The sequence below is a fragment of the Nannobrachium achirus genome, assembly GCF_963921795.1.
Source record: "Nannobrachium achirus genome assembly, chromosome: 13".
Classification (NCBI taxonomy): Eukaryota; Metazoa; Chordata; class Actinopteri; order Myctophiformes; family Myctophidae; genus Nannobrachium; species Nannobrachium achirus.
In genome coordinates, this window is record NC_137833.1 from 58,708,684 (window position 1) to 58,729,956 (window position 21,273).

Below are 21,273 nucleotides of genomic sequence, written 5' to 3' on the forward strand. Positions count from 1 at the left end.
TGGAAAGTAATCAAGATTTCTATGGTTGTAATTCATAATCTAAAAAAACAAAACAAAAAAAAAGCTCACAGTAACTCACATCTTTGCAAGGCCTTTGGAAAATGTAGGATTTTGAGTGACCAATTGTACTCTGGGTTTGGATACCTTGATATGGATCATGAAGCTCAAGCTTGTCGTCTATTTTCAAAAACGTATTAAACATGTTTTAACCCTTGGATGCATGACCTACCAATACCTACACTCTTCCATGAGTGGGGTCAAAAATGACCCCAATTAAAATCAATGCGTTTTTGCTATAAACTACTTTGCTCTCACACATAACTCTGCCATACTTTTGCCTATAGCAACGTGATTTAAACTTTAAAACGCTCACACGACTTTTGCCTTTTTGGGATGAGCTGTAATTGTTGAAGCCCCGCCCCCTCTGTCAACTAAACGCGTGCAGCAGCGTGATATTGAAACGTAACGGCAATCGCGCAAGACACGCCCCTGCTTGCCTTTGATCACGCCCACACCTTCCTCTGATTGGGCAGGGTCCGTTGCCATGTGAACTGCCTTGAAAACAAGATGGCGGCCCCCTGTCTTTAGCTCTTTGCGGCGCTACACGCTAATATTCAGTCTTTTAAATGAGTAAACCGACGTTTAAACTAAGTGCTTGCTTAGCGTCACACCAATTAAGGTTTAATAATACAAACCTCTGCTGCTCATCCACCTCCATTGTAACCAAGGCATTTTCACCCACTGCCGCTGGTAAATAGGGTAATTTTACCTTGGCATTAGGACAGAGGCTATGCCTCAGACCAAGCCTCAGACAAGAGGAGCCTTTGGCCAGTCTGCTTTTGCGGATGGCAATTGTCCAGTAGGCAGAGAAAAGTAGAGCATAGGAGCATATATGCCATCAAGCTAAATTGTCTAATCCAATGCAGCTGTCACAATTTGTATAATTTCCATGAGGAATTGGTGACACAAGCCTTTGTTCAAGGACTCCTTCCTGGCCGTTTTAGAGAGCATATCCATGCCCCATTGCCTCAATGCCCTCAAGCAAGCAGAATGTTACCATCCTTGTTTTGACTGTCCATGCCTATACCAGACAAGCCAAGTGTGGGGAAAGTGATGGTGAATGTGAAGTGAGTCATTACAGGAGCCATTCCCCAGTCTCTACCGGTCAATCACAAGAGGCACTGGATAGACAGAACAAAGGCCTATGCTCTGGCTGCTACCAATGTGGAGAACCGCGACACATAGACCACATGTGGTTCACATCCAGATTGAGAGTTGGATCAGCTGGACAGTTCCCTGCGTGATCTACAGTGACACTTTTGGACAAAGACAACAATGTATACTACACGCAGTGGACCAGCCCTACTGTAATCAACAGATTGCCATATCATTGTGTCAACATCTCCTTATTACCAGTAAGATGCCCTAAGGGCGAGAATGCTTCATGTGATATCACAATATCTCCAGGGCATGGCCACTTTACAGGCTACCTTCAATAAACCTACAGTACATGATGAATACTCTAACGTTTTTCAAAGTTTTCATGCCTAAATTGCCTAATACATCCTAATACAGACATAACCGATATGCATGGAGTTCAAGTATTACTAGCGATGGATATGAATAATATTGCCATAGAGACCGGACAACCTATATTTCAATATATAAAACTAATATATTCTTATATAATATGTCTCCAAGAAAAAGTACGATTTATCAGGGGGAGGAAAAACGCAGATCCAAAGAGAACAGTGTGACACAGGATGAGGAGGATGCAGACCAAAAGACAGGGTGAGGAAGAGGACAAGCATCGAGTTAACCAATCCTCCGGGGAGGGGGAGATGCTGCAGAACGAGGAGGAGGAGGAAGACACACGGCTGTTATTTGTGTCCTGTTTTCACTGGCGTGGGGCCAGGGCTCCTAGGAAAACTTGATCTTGAGCCTCGAGGGAGGCACAGGTACCCGGACCTGCCAGATCCTGTTGGAGAAGTGTCAACACCCAGTGTCAACAATAACATGTTTGCAGTGAGGCGAGTTTTATTAAACAGCATAAGGTTCATTCCAGTTTAATGTTCTTCCAACACCGCACCCCCCTCCCGACAAACCCATAGAACCACAGTGTCAGGCATGACAGAGATACATACAGTACATACATACATACGGACAAGCTGTGACCGTTCACATACTAAACTTGCGACCTATGATCGCAACTATTATTACTACTATTACTAATTTACTACTACTACTACTATTACCAGTAAGACGCCCTAAGGGCGAGAAGCGACCGTCAGGGCGGGCGGAAAAACAACAGACTTGTAAGAGGAGGCGGAGCTTCAACAATTAGCTCGTCCATATTGGCCATCTAAGTCCAGACACCAAGTTTCGAGACGGTACCATATGCTGCAAACTGGAGTTATGGCTGTTTAAAGCCCAGCCAATAGGAGGAAAGAGGGGGCGGGGCTTCAACAATTGCAGCTCATCCCTATGGCGGTCTAAGTCCGGAGACCAAGTTTCGAGACGGTACCAAGCTGCGAACTGGAGTTATGGCTGTTTAAAGCCCAGCCAATAGGAAGACAGGGGGGCGGGGCTTCAATAATTACAGCTTGTCTCTATTGGCCGGAAAAAGTGTCAAGTCGTGTGAGTGTTTTAAAGTTGAAATCACGTTGCTGCGCAAAAGCATGCCAGAGTTACGTGTGAGAGCAAAGTGTGACAGCAAAGTGTGACAGCTGCTGCACGCGTTTAGTTGACAGAGGGGGCGGGGCTTCCACAATTACAGCTCTTCCCTATTGGCGGAAAAAAGGCCCAAGTCGTGTGAGCATTTTAAAGTTGAAATCACGTTGCTAGGCAAAAGTATGGCAGAGTTATGTGTGAGAGCAAAGCACAAAAAAAAAAAAAAAAAAAAAAAAGTGTATATAAGTTGTCCTTGACACAAACATGTCTGAGAACCACTGCCTAAAATGGACTACTGCACTGTAGCACCAGTTCCAGTCTGTCTGGCTTTGCAACATATTTCACGACATTCACACGTTCACACACTGCCGGTAGAGCAAACCATGCAAGGCACCAACCTGCTCATAAGGAGCAGGTTGAGGATTCAGTGTATTGCTCAAGGACACTTAGAAACGCAGCCCCGCTTTACCTCCTAAGCCATTTTACACCCGGAATGTGTCAAATGGTTTGCTATATCAGAACAACAGACATAAGCTATTTATATGAGATGGTTCAAGGTGGTTGTTGTCACAACATGAAATTAATGCCTCCTACTTCAATATTCTAAAATAATTCACTGTCAAAATGTCATGGATTCTTTTCTATTTTTTTATCATTATCATTCCAAGCCGGGAAAGAAAAACATGTACAGTTTACTAGCGTTGTAATCAAAGCTGCATTCCTGTTGATGTTGTTTATTCAGCTTCAGAATGATTTAAATGATAAACATTATCATGTATCATTTATATTGTGGCTCAGGGGTCTTCAACAGGGGGTCCAGGACCCCTAAAGGATTCTCAGAGTTATTATAAGGGGATGTAAATCTTTGTGTCATAGGGACTTTTTGTCTTTCTTTTCCTTACTTTCCTTTCCTTTTTTTCTCTCACATCAACCACTTAACTCTAGCATCCCTACTGTGAGGGGAACATTGGCCTAAAATAGATGATCTACAAGCACAGAATTATGAGGGTTTAAGTGGTTAAATGTCTGCATAAATCCAACATAGGCCTATTAATAGAGAAGATAAGTCATTAATTAAAAAAAAGTGGATTGTGATGATTGTGCTGTCAAACAAGTCTAAGATAATTTTACACAATATGTAGTGGGGGTCCCTGCTTTGTCTCTCTCTCAGCCAAGTCCTCACAAGTAATAATACAAACAATAAGGCAGTGTGTGTGTGTGTGTGTGTGTGTGTGTGTGTGTGTGTGTGTGTGTGTGTGTGTGTGTGTGTGTGTGTGTGTGTGTGTGTGTGTGTAGAATGTGCTCTACAGGTGTGTGTGTGCCTGTGGCACCTGTGATGGTGAGTACAAATACTAGTGTTGGGAGTAAACCCGTTACTAAATAATGCACTACTTTAAAGCCCTTTGCACACAGGACAGTTGCGTTTTTTTCGTTTGCGGCATGAATAAAACGCATTGGATTTGGTGTGCAAGGCTGTGTGGAATCGGCGCTGCGGATCCAAAAACGAGTCATAAAAGGAGTGATGAGTTTTTTACCGCATGCGACAAGGCGCACGAATCGAACTGATTTCGATTGAGAAAAAAACGCACGGCGGCAGCCACTCGTCGCACGGCTAATTCGGAGCCGGTGTGCATGAGGTCATAGAGAATCATTGTTTTCTTTTCAAAAAATTATATTGTCCGTTTTATCCGTGCGGTTAAACGCGCCTGTGTGCAAAGGGCTTAACTCTACTTCTTTTGCAGCAACAAGTAGTGTACCTAATTACATTTTACAATTCAGTGATGCGGTTTGCAACTGAAAATGTGTGTGTTAGTGATGTCCACATCACAGACACCATATTTGGGTATGACTGACCATCCATCCAGAACCCCATAGATGGAGATGACTGTGACATCTAAGTCTGACATCATCACAGACTCTAAACTTGGACACGGTTGACCTCAGGAATCCATATATGGATATCGGCCAACACATCATCATGACATGAGCGCTCTAACCAATGGTTTAAAAGGAGACTCACAGTCTCAACGCTCCCCAGTTCTCCGTCTGTCAAATACAGTACACAGATACAGGACAATAACTGCAGAATCAGAGCCGTTTACACTCCCTCCCCCTGTCTAATTAACATGCTATCTAATTTACAATTTAACCTAAGACACCACGAAACAGTCCCCTTTCTTTATAAGTACTATTTTTCAGGGGTATTTCATTTAATTGAGAAAATATACAGCCTCCCTCAGGCATAAGAAGGAAAACATCAGTCACCAGAAGCAGGCATTTCCAGGCCATCACTTTTAAGTACAGCCACCAGAGGGCGCCAGCGGACAAGACTCACACAACATCACTGCTCCGCTGCCAGCGCGTTGCATTTTGGGACCAAACCAAGATGGCAGCCTCCTTGTGCCTGGACGTTCTATGCCGAGTGAGAACAACAACACCGCGGCTGTTCAGGCTTCAAAGTGCTTGTTATAAGAACGTTTTGCACCATAACGGTGCTAGTTTTAGCAGCGACACGCAGAAGGACGGAGGGGTGACGGAGGAGGAGGAGAAGAGCGCACATGGAGAGGAAGGGAACAGACCGCAGAGGAGCGGCTTCGCAGAGGCGTTTGACCTGCACACTGACATGAAGGCTGAGCAGCAGAACCAGCAGGTATTTGGCTGTCACATAATCCAGTGGTTCTCAACCTTTTCAGGCAGCGACCCCCAAAATAATTATTGTAACAGGGGACCCCCCAAATAATCGTATTGTAACTGGGGACCCCCAAAATAATCATATTTTATTTTAACTGGGGACCCCCCCACCCTGACGAGCACTAAGAGTTGAGGCATTGCATGTTCTATAACATGGTTATATTGTGAAAATAGCAGATCTACATGCTCACGAGGCATTGTGAGCATGTAGATCAGCTATTTTCACAATGTCTGCCTCTAATAATATTTGACAATTTGGCCAATGTTTAATTTGTCATTTTAGAGTTATTAAAAAGTCCTTAAATTGTCACTTTAGTGTGCAGATACCCTCTAGACACTTAAACTCTATGTTGGTCTGTTTACTGTTGAGAGAGAGAGTGTCGCCACTCCGACAATAAGAAGTCCATTTCGGAGTGGCGACATGTCGGAATGGAGAGAGCCTCCCAGAGAAAACAATGTTTTAAGTTAAGCTAATAATCTGGGGACCCCCCGAATTAATTTGGGGACCCCTCCTGGGGGTCCCGACCCACAGGTTGAGAACCACTGAAATAATCTATCATTATTAACATAGCGCTTTATTATTGATTGATTGAAGAATGTATTCGAAGTTTGCATAGGAAAAAAGAGTGGTGGAAAAAAAGTACTCATATTCTTTACTAAAGTAAAAGTACAATTAACGCAATGTAGAAATACTCCATTAACAAGGAAAGGTCCTGAATTGAAAATGTACTTGAGTACAATTACAAAAGTATACCTAAGTATCAAAGTAAAAATACTCGTTATACAGAATGTCCCATTTAACGTTTTCAAATGTATAAAAATCATTTGAAAATAGCAGATCTACAAGCTCACAACACGTCGCGATGCGACACATTGTGAGCTTGTAGATTGACTATTTTCAAATAGCCTATCTATAAAATAGGGCTAAATTGTATGTAAATGTATGTTTTATAATATTTATGATTTACATCTGCGACATAACTAGTAACTAAAATCTTCAAATAAATGTAGCGGAGTAAAAGTAAAGTACAGATACCTCAAAATTGTACTTAAGTATAGTACTTAAGTAAATATACTTAGTTACTGTATAGCTGTCACCATTATAACAATGAATGCGCTCAGAATCAATCAATCATTCAATCAATCAATTATTGTCACATCACTGATCACATTACAATTAAGATGGGTGCGGCAGCTCATCATTGCATTGATAAAAGATGGACAGAGGAAAGGCTTAAAACTGCATAGGCTAAAACAATTAATGTGACTACTAGTACATAATAAATTAGTCATGAATGAATATATGTATAAAACATAAATGGAGTCCCTTTAAAACAGGGGTCTTCAACGTTTTCAGGCAAAGGACCCCTTAGTTGAGAGAGAGATGAAGCAGGGACCCCCACAACCTTCTCATAGATTCCATATAGTTTCATCGTTTGATAGCACAATCATCAGTGTATTTTGGATTCATGTCAATTTGTGTTTTCAGATATTTAACCACTTGAACCGTCAATAAAGTTGACCTTAATTCACTCTGTACTTAGTCTGCTCTTTTTCCCCTCTACACCAAAGCTCTTTGCCGAAAATAGCCGATCTACAAGCTCACAACCCTAATTTAGCCACTCTCGGGACCCTCTGTAACCCTTTTGTACAAAAAAAAGGTAAACGGGGTCCCGAAAGGCTCCTGTTCAGCAGTCAAATTGCTGCTAAATAACAACTGCTGTCACTCACGATTACTAATTTAAATTAAGGATTAACTGTCCTACCATTAATTGCGATTTACGATTTAATTGTGTTTGTTTGGGGACATTGAACACTGGAACATATGAATACAACTTAACATTCTGGTATTTTTTTACTTGGCTTCATAATCACAAATTGCACAGGGCAGATACATGACAATTAACGTAAATATTCAAAGAAATTACTGACACCTAGAAATAGCTGATCTTGTAGATCACCTATTTCTGCTATTAAGGAAAATGTTTCCAAACGATTGTGCAAAAGCTATTGTGATTATCTTTGATAATTGCGATGATTTAATAACTGTGACATTGTGCCTACCAACAGGACCTGCAGAAGCAGACCAGTGGAAGCAGCAGCAGAGCCAGTAGAAGCAGCAGCAGACCCCAGTCGTTCTCCGCTCTGCTCCGCAGCTCTCCTCTCATCCAGATGGGCCCCGCTCAGGACAAGGTACGTGATGAGTTGTGTACCGTATATTGTGAATTATTGTTTGTCTTTAAATGTAAGCCATGATGGTAACAGGATAGGTGGGCACCAAGGGAAGAGTGGGCACCTCTGTGTTACCGTAAATTGCCATTTTCCCCCAATAAAGTTTAAGTCTGATAATGATGTACCGTGCATGTAAACATCATGTATACTTTGCATTGACTAATTTTCAAATACATTTATTTCCGAGGTGCCCAGATGTCCCTAGTGCCCTCCTCTACTGTGTCCCAGTGGTTCTCTACATAACAAGCAAAGCACCTCTTATTTTACTCCTATGTTTTATATCTGGAATCTAGAGATGCCCACACATGGAAACAGAACATCTGATTGTGTTAACATTAAACTCAACATTGCAGCTATACAGAAAGCTTGAATTATCCTCTGTCTATCCGCAAAATGCCTAATTATTAAAAAATAATGGGTTCCTTAACAATAATGTGGGTTCCTTTAGGGGGGTCTAAATTGACCCATACAAGTATGTAGGGATGGGACGATACACAATATTATCGTTTATTGTGATAAAAAAACAATCACGATAATCGTATTGTGGAGATTTAATTTATCGTGATATCGTCCTCCGTCATGCACTGGGATCAATTCACCTTTTATTTGCCGAGCTGCATATCTGGTACCACTTAAACCCCTATAATTGGTAAAAGGTACTTATAATATACGTACTTGATAACAGTCTTTTTTTCACTCTCTATCTGTCTTTGCCAAAAAATAGCCGATCTACAGTACAAGCTCACTTGTAGATCTGCAATTTTTTGGCAAATGTTCCGCCCCAGGATAAAGGATTTTGATCATCGCGATAATATCGTAAATTTCTTTTGTCACAATAATCGTGATATGAAATTGTCATATTGTCCCATCCCTACAAGTATGTAACTCTGACAGTGTACAAATGGAACCAGATGAACCCTAACGGGTCCAGTTGGTTCCATTTGTACACTGTCAGAGTTAAGGGGAGACCTTGAAATGTGAAAGTTTAAGAAACACCAAATTAACTAGTTTAACCCATTTAGAACGGGTACACATTATTGTGTATCATTATTTTATGCTTTGACTATTGAAAAATAGCAGATATACAAGCTGTGCCGCGCTGCAAGCTTGTAGATCTGCTATTTTTGAAAAATCGTGAAAATTAGAATTTTGACCCGATTCTATAAGTGTCTTTTGAATCATTCTAAGATTTTTTGAAAAACCTGTTTCTATGTCAGCAATCTGGCCAGCCATCGTCAAAGAAAAGGCGCTTTTCACTTAACTGGAGCTCAGTTAGTCTGTTCTTGAGAGACTACTATGTCAGTGGTTCTCAAACCTTTTCATGTGAAGGACCCCCAAAATCATATTTATTTGGCCATCTCAAAATATCTAGTTCCAGGGACCACCCAGAAGCAAAATTTGAGTTACAAACGTTCGCTTTGAAAATACACATATTCAAAGATTTGCACACATTTTCACGACTTTTTCAAAAAATAGCAGATCTACAAGCTCGCAGCGCGGCACTCGGTGCCGCGCTGTGAGCTTGTATATCTGCTATTTTTCACTGGTTAAAGCATTCAATAATTCTAGGCCTAAATGGTTAAATGTCTTCATTCCAGGTGGTCCAGGGTCGTATCTTCCACATCATCCAGGACGACCTGTACGTGGACTTCGGGGGGAAGTTCCACTGCGTGGTGAAGCGGCCGGCGGCCGAGCCCGAGCGCTACCAGAGAGGAGCCCGCGTCCGCCTGAGGCTCACCGACCTGGAGCTCACCTCCAGGTTCCTGGGGGCCAACTCCGACACCACCCTGCTGGAGGCGGAGGGGGTCCTGCTGGGGCTGCTGGAGACACGGGGGGACCCCCAGAAGACCCCCAAAGAGCCTCCTCCCCAGGACTAGTTCAGACTGCTAGACCCCCATGGAGAAGAAGACCCTCAAAGACTAGTCTCGCATAGCCAGATAACTATTCCGCAATCTCTGAATGCTATATAGAGTCTGGAACTACACCTCCCGAAAGCTGAAGTAGTCACTGCTGCACGGAACTGTAGTCCCATTGGAAACATAACAGAAGCACACTCGCACAGACCGAGTCATTTGAGCAGAATTTTCTTGTTATGCGTGTATAGTTTGAGAAAACATCATGGAAGTAACGCCAACAACACGAAAGGAAGACAAAATAACGCCCCCAAAAATATTGAAAGAAGACAACGCTTCCAGAAGGACTTGTTACCGCTACGGCACCAAGGGAATGGGTGCATCACATCCGCTTTATCGTATACTCACTATTAGAACTTCCGTCTCCCAGACTGTATGACGGGAGCATTTGCAAATTGTGGGAGTCAACAGTCTGGCTACGCGAGACTACTCAAAGACCAGCAGGACACCTGTAGACGGAGCTGAAGGGTCGTGGACCTCATCAACCTTCTGGTTCAGTCATTCTCAAACACATTCACTTCAAGGATTTGATAACTCTTTCCTCTCTTTGTTGTCCTTTTGTTTGTTTATTTGGTTTTCAGCGTGATCACAGGTTTAAAAAGACATTTCATACACAGAATATTTTTTTTCTGATTACAACTCAGAACTTGTTCAGAATTGTGTTCATGATAAAAAAAAATGCATTTATCTATCTAAAAACCTAATACACAAATCTAAAATACACTATCATCTAAGAGTCTTCTTTTATCTCTCAAGAATGTATTTTCATTTGTAGAGTCTCAGAGTTACATCATCATCATCTTTATTTATTCTCGGGAGTAGGCTACAGTTGAGGGCAAGCCCTCATTTCCGATGTAGCTGAGGTTACACACCTGTAAGGATCCATTTGTAAACTAAGAGTTACAGACCTGTAAGGGTCCATTTGGTTCCATTTGTACACTCTGAGCCCATGTTGTGATCTAGTGATCTAGTAAACAGTGATTCTTCTATCCCATATCCAAATATGACAAAAACTTCATATGCTTTCATTTCACACACTGTGACATATTTATGGCATTTCTAGACGCTGTTATTTCACATTATGGGATATGTTGATGGCAATACAATACTTTCAAGGGTAATTCAAATTATGTGGTTGTGGTGGAACGTGTATTGATGACATGAGTTTGCATCATGTCTTTAAAAAGTCACAATGACAAATAAATGCTGTGTAATTTATATACAATGGTGTGTTGTACTTGTTGTGTGTTGTAATTATATAACTAATTAAAGTGAAATGCGAGTAGGGCATTTAAACTGAGCTTGATATACAGGACACAGAATCCTACAATAAGTCAATTCATTTTATTTGCGACTATTGCTAAGAATCATACAATAAGTCAATTGTTCATTTGACTTATGACAATTGATGGTTTTGAAGTAACTGACGTGGACAAATAGAGAAAATGTCTGACCTGGGTGCATTTATATAGCGCCTTAATTGAAGTAATAATGATTGTACATTACATTCACCCACACAACACCGATGGCAGAGGAAACCTGTAAGGCACCAACCTGCTCATTGGGAGCAATTAGGGGTTCAGTGTCTCGCTCAAGGACACTTGGACACTAACTGTGGGGGAGCCCGCGATCAAACTGGGAACTTGACATATGACCTTGTAGAGTGGCAATTTTTGGAATAATATAAATAATAAAGATTAGATCACATAATGTCATAACCCAGCAGACTCTAGCTCTTTATCCAGAGTAACCTACAGTAAACAAGATAAACACATGCATAGAATATGTGGAGAGACAGTGTAGTGTTGCAGTAATCGAGGATCCCAGATAAACCGAGAACCTAGCATTAGTCTAAACAACCTATCCAGAGAGAGCATGGCAGGCACTGCAGGTCATTTAGCTGAATCAAAGAGTGAAATTCCTTGATAGATCTGGCTGGAAATACTGTCACGGGCTCTGGTCCAATGTCATTTTGATTATGCAAGCTTTTCATGGTACACAGGCATAATTATTTGCAAATAATTTCACAAAATAAACTAGGGTTGTCCTAAAACTCAACTACAGGAAACACCTTCTCCCTGCTCATTGTAATAGTGGTGGCTCAGGGGGGTAGAGGAGAGTTTCATTTATAAAACTGTGTAGCCTACAATGCTTCCCAAAGGAGAACTGTTCCCTTCTTCACCGCTAGATGGAGTCATAACATCATTAAAGAAATGTGCTTCCGCCATCCAGAAAGTGCTGTAGGGCAGGCCAGTGGTTCCCTGTAATAACTAACCCATGTAAATAACTGGTTATTTCATTCATCACCCCTGTAAATAGCATCGTATTATTTTATTTAGCTGAAAATAACAAATTATTATTTTATTTACCACCACTATATAATAACCTTTTCATCCACGGCCCTGAATGCATTTTCTTTTCTTTTTTTCTTTTTAGAACCGTGTATCATATTAAGTTAACCACTCGAACCCCAGCATCCCTATTCTGGGGGGGAACATTCAGCAGAAATAGCCAAACAGATTTGCTGTAGATACACTGTATTAGCACAGAATACTTTGCTTAAGGCTGATGGCGTTTCTCTTTGTTGTGTTAATTGGTCCTTTCTATAATTAATCAATTCAATTAATCTATCCTTTAATTCAGTGGTTCTCAACATCCTACCTGGTTCTCGTTCCCCCCCCCCCCCCCCCCCCCCATTCTGAATGCCAATAGACTTTTTTTTTCTTCATATTGTGTCATATAAGAACTGTGCTCCAAACATAAACAAATGATCTCAGTGGTTTTACTCATATGGATATGAAGAATCAACTGATGTTGAGAAAACGCTAATGTTACTGTCGCCGAATTAGTTACAATTTTCACCAGAAACAGACTGTATCAAATGAGTGACTAAACCATAAAGAGACATCTCCCCTACAATATCGTTGTGATGTCTATGTGTGCACGTGCCTGCAACACACACATACGACAAATTCGCATTATGCACCCACAAACAACGTGCACGCAGTCAGAGTACCAAATCTAAACTAGCCCAAGAACAGGTGACATGTGTTCCCTGTTGTTCCCCTCTGTCCCTCCTCTGTTCTCTCAGAGCTACATTACTCATGAGGCTGCCGCGGCTGACATTGAACAATGTACTGTACATACTGTACCTATGTTAGCCTGGGTGGGGGTCAAGGGTAGAGCGGCCTGGATGGGAACCCGTGAGGTTCGATCCCGGGCTCCCCCAGAGTTAGTTGTTGAAGAGTCCTTGAGCAAGACTCTGAACCCCTAGTTGCTCCTGATGAGCAGGTTGGTGCCTTGCTAGTCTCGCGTAGCCAGACAACTATTCCACAATCTCCGAATGCTATATAGAGTCTGGAACGGCAGCTCCCGAACGGCGAGTATCGGAAGTAGCCACTGCTGTACTGAACTGTAGTCCCATTGGAAACATAACAGAAACACAATAGCTCAGAAAAGTCATTCGAGCGGCCTATTCTTGTTATGGGTGTATAGTTTAAGAAAACGTTTGAAAACATCATGGAGGTAACACCAATAACACCAGAGAAAGACGAAATAACGCCCCCAGAAAAATCGAAAGAAGACATAACGCTTCCAGTAGGACATGTTAATGCTACTGCACCAAGCGGGCGGTTGCGTCACATCCGCTTTATCTCGCACTCATCGTTTCTATTTCCGTTTGCCAGACTGTATATGCTGGGAGCATTTGCGGAGGCAACAGTCTGGCCTCGCGAGACTAGTGCCTTGCATGGTTTCCTCTGCCATCGTTGTGTGAATGGGTGAATGTAATGCACAATCTATGTAAATACACTTTGGATAAAAGCACTTGGATAAATCCACCATATACCATTTAAGACCCGATACGAGGCCCAACTAGAAAGATGCAATTCTGGGAAATTGCAAGTGTGGTTGCGAGACTTTTTCCCATTCAAGTCAATGGGGGAAATGTATTCACTATTAAACCCTGCCAAACCCGAGGAACCCGAGAATTTCGCGATGTCCCTCCCTGCCACGCCCGAGGAACCCGAGAATTTCCGCCATTTTGAAAAAAAAAAAATTTTTTTTTTCAAAAGATTTTTTTTTTTTCAAAAAATGTTTTGGGACCCCAAAAACGTTAGTAGGCATGATAGCGATCGCGAAATTGCTTGTTTAACCCCCATACAACCCCATACAACTCAGGTAGCAGACCTCCAAGCTCACAACAGTGTAAAACATAATGGCTGCTATCTCATGAATGCCTGAACGGATTTCTATTCGGATTTTTTTGTTTGAAAGCTGTGAGCAATGTGGACACACGTGGTGCATTATCTAGGCATGGGTGTGCATGATCCGTGCACTATGAATTACATGGAAGTCTATGGAGACGAATGGCAGTTAAAGAGTACGAAGGTATTGTTAAATGGCAGCATATGAGTTAATCAGTGAATAATGCATGGCCATAATGGAGATCTCTGTGTCAGACCTTGTCCCTTTTATGCCCACATATGGATCAATATTAAGCCCATATCTTGGAATACTCATATACTGTATGGACATAGCCTATGTCTCATGTTGTCTATGACAGCTATCTCCATATTTGGGAAAAAGTTTTATTGTTGCATTTTCACATTTCAAGTCAATGGAGAAAATGTATTCACTAATAAATTAATGAAATTAAACTATATAACGTGTCTTAGCAGTCCCGATGAAGCCGCTTTGACACATGGCCCGAGTGCGTGCCACCAAAACTGAGGGAGGAGTAGTGCGGAAAAATAACGTTTATCTAGGAAGAAAGGCCTGGGACGATTCACTTACCTCCCGATTCGATTCAATTTCGATTCATCGGGTGGCGATTCGATTTATATCACGATTATAGATTTTTCTGCGATTTGCGATTCAAAACACGATTATTGCAATTCTTTCCCACAATTTACATTGCTTTTTTATATAATTTGAATGTACGGTAAAATGTTTAGGTGGTGGTCATACGTAGGACCACAGCACTTTCTTCTCTCACACAACCTTTTTTGTGCAGGCCTGAGTGTGTGTGTGTGTGTGTGTGTGTGTGTGTGTGTGTGTGTGTGTGTGTGTGTGTGTGTGTGTGTGTGTGTGTGTGTGTGTGTGTGTGTGTGTGTGTGTGTCTGTGTCTGTGTGTGTCTGTGTCGCACTGTAAACTACTTCTGAGCAACGTGTATCAAGAGGTCAGGTCACTGATTGACCTCAGAGAAGTTCAATAGAAGCTTAACAAGCGTCAATTAAGAAAAAAAAAATATTCACGATTCACTTACCCTTACTCGATTCGATTAATTGAATCGTGGCATCAACATCACGATTAATTGGTGAATTGATTTTTTGGCACACCCCTAAAGAAGATGGATGGAAAAGCAAGTCGTACAATTACTGGTATAGGGCAACCACACTAATTATCCAGTTGAGCTGCAGTTATGCAGACGATGGAGGAACTTCTCAAGGAGAAAGAAGACCTTTGGAGAAAAAACTGTCTTAGTGTAAAACCTCTAAAGCAAAGAGCTTTCACAGCATCTACACATAATGTAATGTTTTTTCAGAGATATTAATTCAAATATCTTACTGTACATCAAGGTCACTCTGCCTGAGAAAAAGAAAGGTTGGAAGACTAAGCACGCCGTCTAAAAGTGGTCTAATAGTGGTATAGATTTGAAAGTTTTTTTGTCGTCTAAACTTAGACTAGACGACTAATAGACGTCTAATAGTCGTCTAAATATAGACGGTCTGCATTTAGACGACTATTAGACGTCTATTAGTCGTCTAGTTTAAGTTTAGACAACAAAAAAACGTTCAAATCTATACCACTATTAGACCACTTTTAGACGGCGTGCTTAGTGGGGAGGGTTGACGGAAATGTTTCTACAGAGTTTTACATTCCCTCACTGTGTGTGTGTGTGTGTGTGTGTGTGTGTGTGTGTGTGTGTGTGTGTGTGTGTGTGTGTGTGTTCAAACTGCAGTCAGATGCTTATCTGTCTTTTATTGCCACCTTCTCAACCATCCTGTGTGTTTAGCTTGTCGATAACAAGCAGCTATTAGCAGGGACGTGCTGGCCAATGGGAAGAGCGGGACAACTCCCGAACGGCCGGTTCATTCCCGGCCATTAGGAAAAAAATAATAATAAAATGTCGGCCTTTGTTCCATTTTGGGGGCTGGACGGCCAACAAAGTAAATTGTCACTGTCGGGCAGAAACCTTGTATCTCCAAGTTTCAAATTTGTACATTTTTTCGCAAGGCAAAGCCCTGCTTCATCATACAAGGCCGTCACACAAAAGTAGTGAAAACAGCAGATCACGGTGCGAGGCGTTGTGTGCTTGTAGATCGGCTGTTTTCACTAGTTTAAATCATTTTTAAAATGATAAATACAAAACAAACGGTTTTGGACATACAAGGTTTCCACCCGACAACGACGAAATATAACTCATGTAATTGGCCCACTGGCTTGTCACTTGTCATGATCTGAAATGACAAAGTAGCAGCAGCAGAGCTATAGAGAGAGATCTCTCTCTATAGCGCGCAATGAGGGCCTCTACAACTCTTTTTTTCCCGGCCTGAAGCAGGGGCCCAGCATGTCCCTGGCTATTAAGCACTAGCAGGAAGAAGGAGTCTGCGTACTTTGACCCTGCGTTGTAGACAATGATGCGTTCAATGTTCATATGATTATGCATTTTGTGCAAGTCCAGCATTATTGTTACAACAAAGTATGAACTTTTAAACATTTACTTTGACATCAGCTGCTGTAAAACAAAACAACTACAACACAAGACTGCAGATGAGGTCTTTTTAAGTCGTTGAGTTGGATTCAACAGGTAAGAGAAACAAACAATACAGATGATTATAAACGACATGTCTTTCTGTCCAGGGTTTACAATGTTTACAAGTGAGTGAGCTACTGGGAGATTGGGACATACATAGCCTACAAATGTGTGAACACAGCAATAAGATGTGTGAACTTCAACTGTTGTGATAAAAGAAGGCTAGAGAATGGAACACAACCACCCTGAGGACTACAAAACATAGACCAGTGCCAGTGGATGTTGTGGATCCCAAACTTTTCAGGTCCAGTAGCCCAAAAGAGAAATTAGAGTTTAACCCTGCAAGACCCGAATTAATTTCTACTGGCCAAAAAAAAAATAAAAAAAAAAATCAGATGGTGTTGTAGGACTCCTAATCACAGGAAAATGTAATGTTAAAAAATTGATAATGTTTTTGTAAGGTTTTATAGCCATAAATCATAAATCATAAATCATGCTCTAATTTGCATTTTGGGGATATTTTTCCACAATATTAACATATGCACGTGTTCTAGACATTCTAATGATCAAGAAAAAAATATTACAGGCATATTACTTATGTTTTAGTGAGGAATAGCTTCAGTTAAAAAGTGAAATGTTGTTCGTCCAGACGCTGGAATTTCAACTTCTCTGGGAGGTGTGAATGTCAGTCTCTGTGGGGGGTATTTATATGCAAATATCGTGGCCAATGGCATTATAATACTAAACAATAGGATTTAATGGTGATGTTAACGTGAAAAAAGAACAGGAAAACTTAATATAACATTTTTTTAAAAATTATTAAAAAAATGTTGCCAAAAAGCAACACTGGGCCTTGCAGGGTTAATGTCATTTCTCCAGTTCGGTAGTCATTAACTATGCACAGTACAAACATGTCCCAAGCAGAAATGGATTCTATGTCAAAAGGTACGTAATAATCAAACACCCTGTAATCAGGTTTTTACAGCTTTTGTCCTGTCTATTTGTATGTTGTGCTGTGCAGCACTTTGGTCGACCCTGGTGCTTTTTAAAAGTGCTCTATAAATAAAATGTACTTGACTTGACTATACTTATTGATGGTACAGTAGTTAGACAGGAAACAGGGAGAGACATGGGGAATGACATGCAGCAAAGGTAGTCGGGATCGGGACTCGACCCGCGACACGCTGTCAGGCATCAGAGCTGACAGGCATCTGTGTGGTATGCGCCTGGACCGCTAGGCTAGCAGGCGACCCCATCAAGCAACTTCTTGACAAACTCCTGGTACCCAACATGACTGATACAGTATGAGAAAAGGGTCTGTCCTAAAGTGTATTAGTCCTGGCCACACATCTTTGAAGCTAATTACAGGCAAACAGTATGGAATATCAAAAGCCTGTTGGATGGTAATTGTCACGTGACTCAGAAGACCGTTTTCTACTTAATTTGGTGCAAAAACAGTGACATTTGTAGAATGTGTTGCGCCCCCTATGGGTGGAAGTGAAATCACACTAAGGTCCTAAGGTACCTACAGATTCTATACGTTATATTGTATTAACATACTCTACCATACTGATTATGACTAGACTACTAGTATTATATGACTAAGCCCCCGTCTGTTATTTTTATTCTTTTGTAATTGATGTTATCCTGTGTAAAGTGCTATGTTCTATCCGTCTGTCTTTCAATGTCATATGAGATACATAAGTGGTTCCTGTGTAAATAAGCTGTAAAGCTTACTAGGATCTCCTTTTAGTTGACCTTGTACCAGTGATTTGTGCTGTCATGAAACTGTACTTTTTTTCTAAACTGCTAATAAACTCTTCAATCAATCAATCAATCAATATGAACACTCTTATTTACTTTAGTGTTATTTCTATATGTATGTGATTCATGAATGACAATGTCGTCCTCTTCCACATCTCTTCAGTGAACAATGGCAGAGTCCAGTTATCGAGTGATCGATGAGGAGAGTCTGGACAAGAAGAACTGGAAGGTGATTGGTGCAGGTGGATTTGGGCAAGTCTATAAAGCCAGACATCTTCAGTGGAGAGCAGATGTGGCTATTAAAATATTATGTCTTGATGACGGGTAAGTGCAAATTACAAACTGGTGATATGGATTTAAAGGATACATGTTGTATTTCAAAAAATGTCTCACACTGCATGTGTTCTTGGAAACTTGCACACATACAAAAACAATAGTATAGTATATAGAGAAACTCGGGCGCTACAAATTCAATTGAGGCATTGTAAAATAGTTCAAGTTCATGTATTTGTTTGTCACTGAAGGGCGATTTGGTATACAGCACAACATAAACGCAGACATGTTTCACAAAGACGTAAAAACACATAGAACAATAACATCAGGATAGCAGTTCAAGGAATCATTGAGTGCAAGTAACCCAAGCAGGGCCTAGCTAAAGTGAAACAGGAGCAATTTATAGGCCAGACAGGGCCAATGGTCACATTGAATTCATAAGTAGCATTGAAATTAATACAAATTCATAACAATATTTATTCCACATTTTGTCCAACTTAAACAACCAAAAAAAAGGTCCATTGAACTCAATGGACCTTTGGGGTTTTGGGATTACAGAAAAAGGTTATTGAAAACATCCACTTAACTCAATGGACTTCTGTAAGCACTCAACAGAACTGAGTGTTATTTTGTAAGCTCTGCTGGTTATACAGTGGTTCCACTAATCTCACTGATTAATAATCAGTGAGATTAATTTGTTGCATTTGTACTTTGGACTTTGTACTTTGCTCACATTAAATACTTTTTATTTGTCTATTATTACTATTCTTCAGGACCAACTCAGATAAGTACTTGCTTCGTGAGTGTGAACTGATGCGACGAGCAGAGAGTCTCCATGTCATCCAGGTCCTGGGAGTCTTCAAGGGCCGTCCACCTTCTGTCTCTTGCATACAGATTGGTTTGGTCATGGAGCTGATGCAGAGAGGAACTCTCGCCTCTTTGCAGGTCAGTTTTTTCCACCTTTTATTGATTTACTGATTCATTCAATGATGATTCAGTGATTATTTTGACGTATAGCCTTGATGCAGCTCGCGAGCTATTTGTGTTCTTAATCTATACTTTTACAAACTACTCCTACTCTATGTTTGGAATCATGTTGGTCCACAGTAACAGCATGGTGGCTGCCCTTATTTGAAGCATACGGTCACCAGACTGGACACTACAGGCCTTATTTTCGCTCGAGTTGGCTAAACCCTCAATTTGGGGGTTTAGCATTTAGGAAGAGGAATTCCTGTGCAAAGGTTGCTATTTTGGGACACCTGCCTTATTCCTAAAACACCTGCACTACCCGTTATGCATAGTTATGGTTTGGCCGTTACAATAATAAAACCAATCACTGTTCCAGAAGCCATTGCCTTTAAGACTATGCAACCTGTTATCACCCACACATTGCTGGCTATAGTCAGAGAACTTTCAATTACAATTTTCTGCTTGTGTTTTGGATAATGCTGTACAAGTTGACGCGTTATTAACCTTTTTTTGTACCTTATGAGGCTTCCGTAGCTCTCTCGGTGCTCTGTCTCAGTGTCATTTGTCAGCACAGCCAGTAGTGAGAGCGGAGATCAGAGAGTCAGCAACGGAGCTCAAGCTCACACTTTGTAAGACTGAATGAATGCATGATGAAACACTGTGGAATTAGGTCGGGATGTCCACAGCTGCCTTTAGGATGCTACCTGTCCCCCCTACCCTGTTCCAGAGTGTTATTTATTCAGCATTTGAGCCACGGACCACCATTTGATGAGATTAAACCTCCCAGACCCCCCAAGATCTATAAGGGTCCATCAATGACCACTGGTTGAAAACCAAAGTCACTCAGGGGAGATAACTATTAGAGTCAACATGCGTCGGTGCATGTGCACTAACCCTCTGACCGACTCAGTCTGCAGAGCATGGCCCTACTAGCTCGATAATATCGGCTGATAAGAAGTGATAATCACAGAGGATATCGGATGATAACGTCCGAAGCGGGTGCCTCTGAATGTTGTGTTGGACATTGTTGCAATTACCTCTCTCTGTTGGAAGAGGGAGACAACGAACATAACTTAAGGATTGTAGCTTTAAATGAGCCTTTATTTGTATTTGTATATGTATATGTGTTTTTGAAACTGTGATTCTGAAACCCTCTTCCTCACCAGAAAAAACTAAACCACCCTCTACCCTGGTCCCTGGTGTTTCGACTGGCTCACCAAGTGTCTCTAGGCATGGAGCACCTTCACAGTCTGACCCCTCCCATCGTCCACAAGGACCTGAAGCCTGACAACGTGCTGCTGGACGCAGATCTAAATGTCAAGGTGAGCCCCAGACAATTGTTTGGATGATTACCATCAGTGATGATGGGTCAGCATGTCCATCCTCTGGGATTGTAAGCTCATATTCAGTCAGTTATTGTTTTTGATGGATTGATTGAATGCGTTATTAATCAGAAATGTAAAACAGCATGAGTACAGTCAGTCAGTTAGGCCAAAAGGATAACACAAAGAAAGTCCTGGGGAATTGTTTCCATTGTGGTCCTATGTATTCAATTAAAAACAGCAGAACAATATTAACAACAATAATGTCATCAACAATACAAAACACTAGCCCAGGGCTACTCAACTTAAGATGGCTCAGGGGCCACTCAGCAAAATATCAAAATTCAAAGGGCCACAAGTTAATTCTGTCCTATTTTGGACGTTTACAATTATTTTTTTAACACACTTCATGACAACTCATGATGCTCATATGACACATCGCCCATGTGTCGCCCAAGCGATTGTGTGCTACATATGCTACTTTTACAGGATGTGAGTGCCTTTGCTGGTCGTGGAATACAGAATGCACTGAGGTTATTTAAGAAAAACTCTTAAGTAGTCGGGGGACATATAATAAAACTGGGAATACATTCCTTACCAAGAAATGTCTTCACCAATGTGTCTATTAACACATCTAGCAAAGTATGAAATTCAAAATCCCAAGGGGAATCTTTGACAGCT

General features: G+C 41.2%; 1 protein-coding gene across 1 annotated transcript; it reads left to right on the top strand.

The window, feature by feature from the left end:
* Positions 1 to 5,056: 5,056 nt before the first annotated feature.
* mrps28 (mitochondrial ribosomal protein S28) lies at positions 5,057 to 10,164 on the top strand (the record flags this gene model as incomplete). The annotated part of the gene is made up of 3 exons (XM_080740876.1): positions 5,057 to 5,320; positions 7,432 to 7,554; positions 9,192 to 10,164. 3 exons carry the CDS (start codon positions 5,057 to 5,059, stop codon positions 9,468 to 9,470), a joined length of 666 nt encoding a protein of 221 aa, XP_080597002.1. The 3' UTR covers positions 9,471 to 10,164.
* Between the last annotated feature and the right edge of the window lie 11,109 nt (positions 10,165 to 21,273).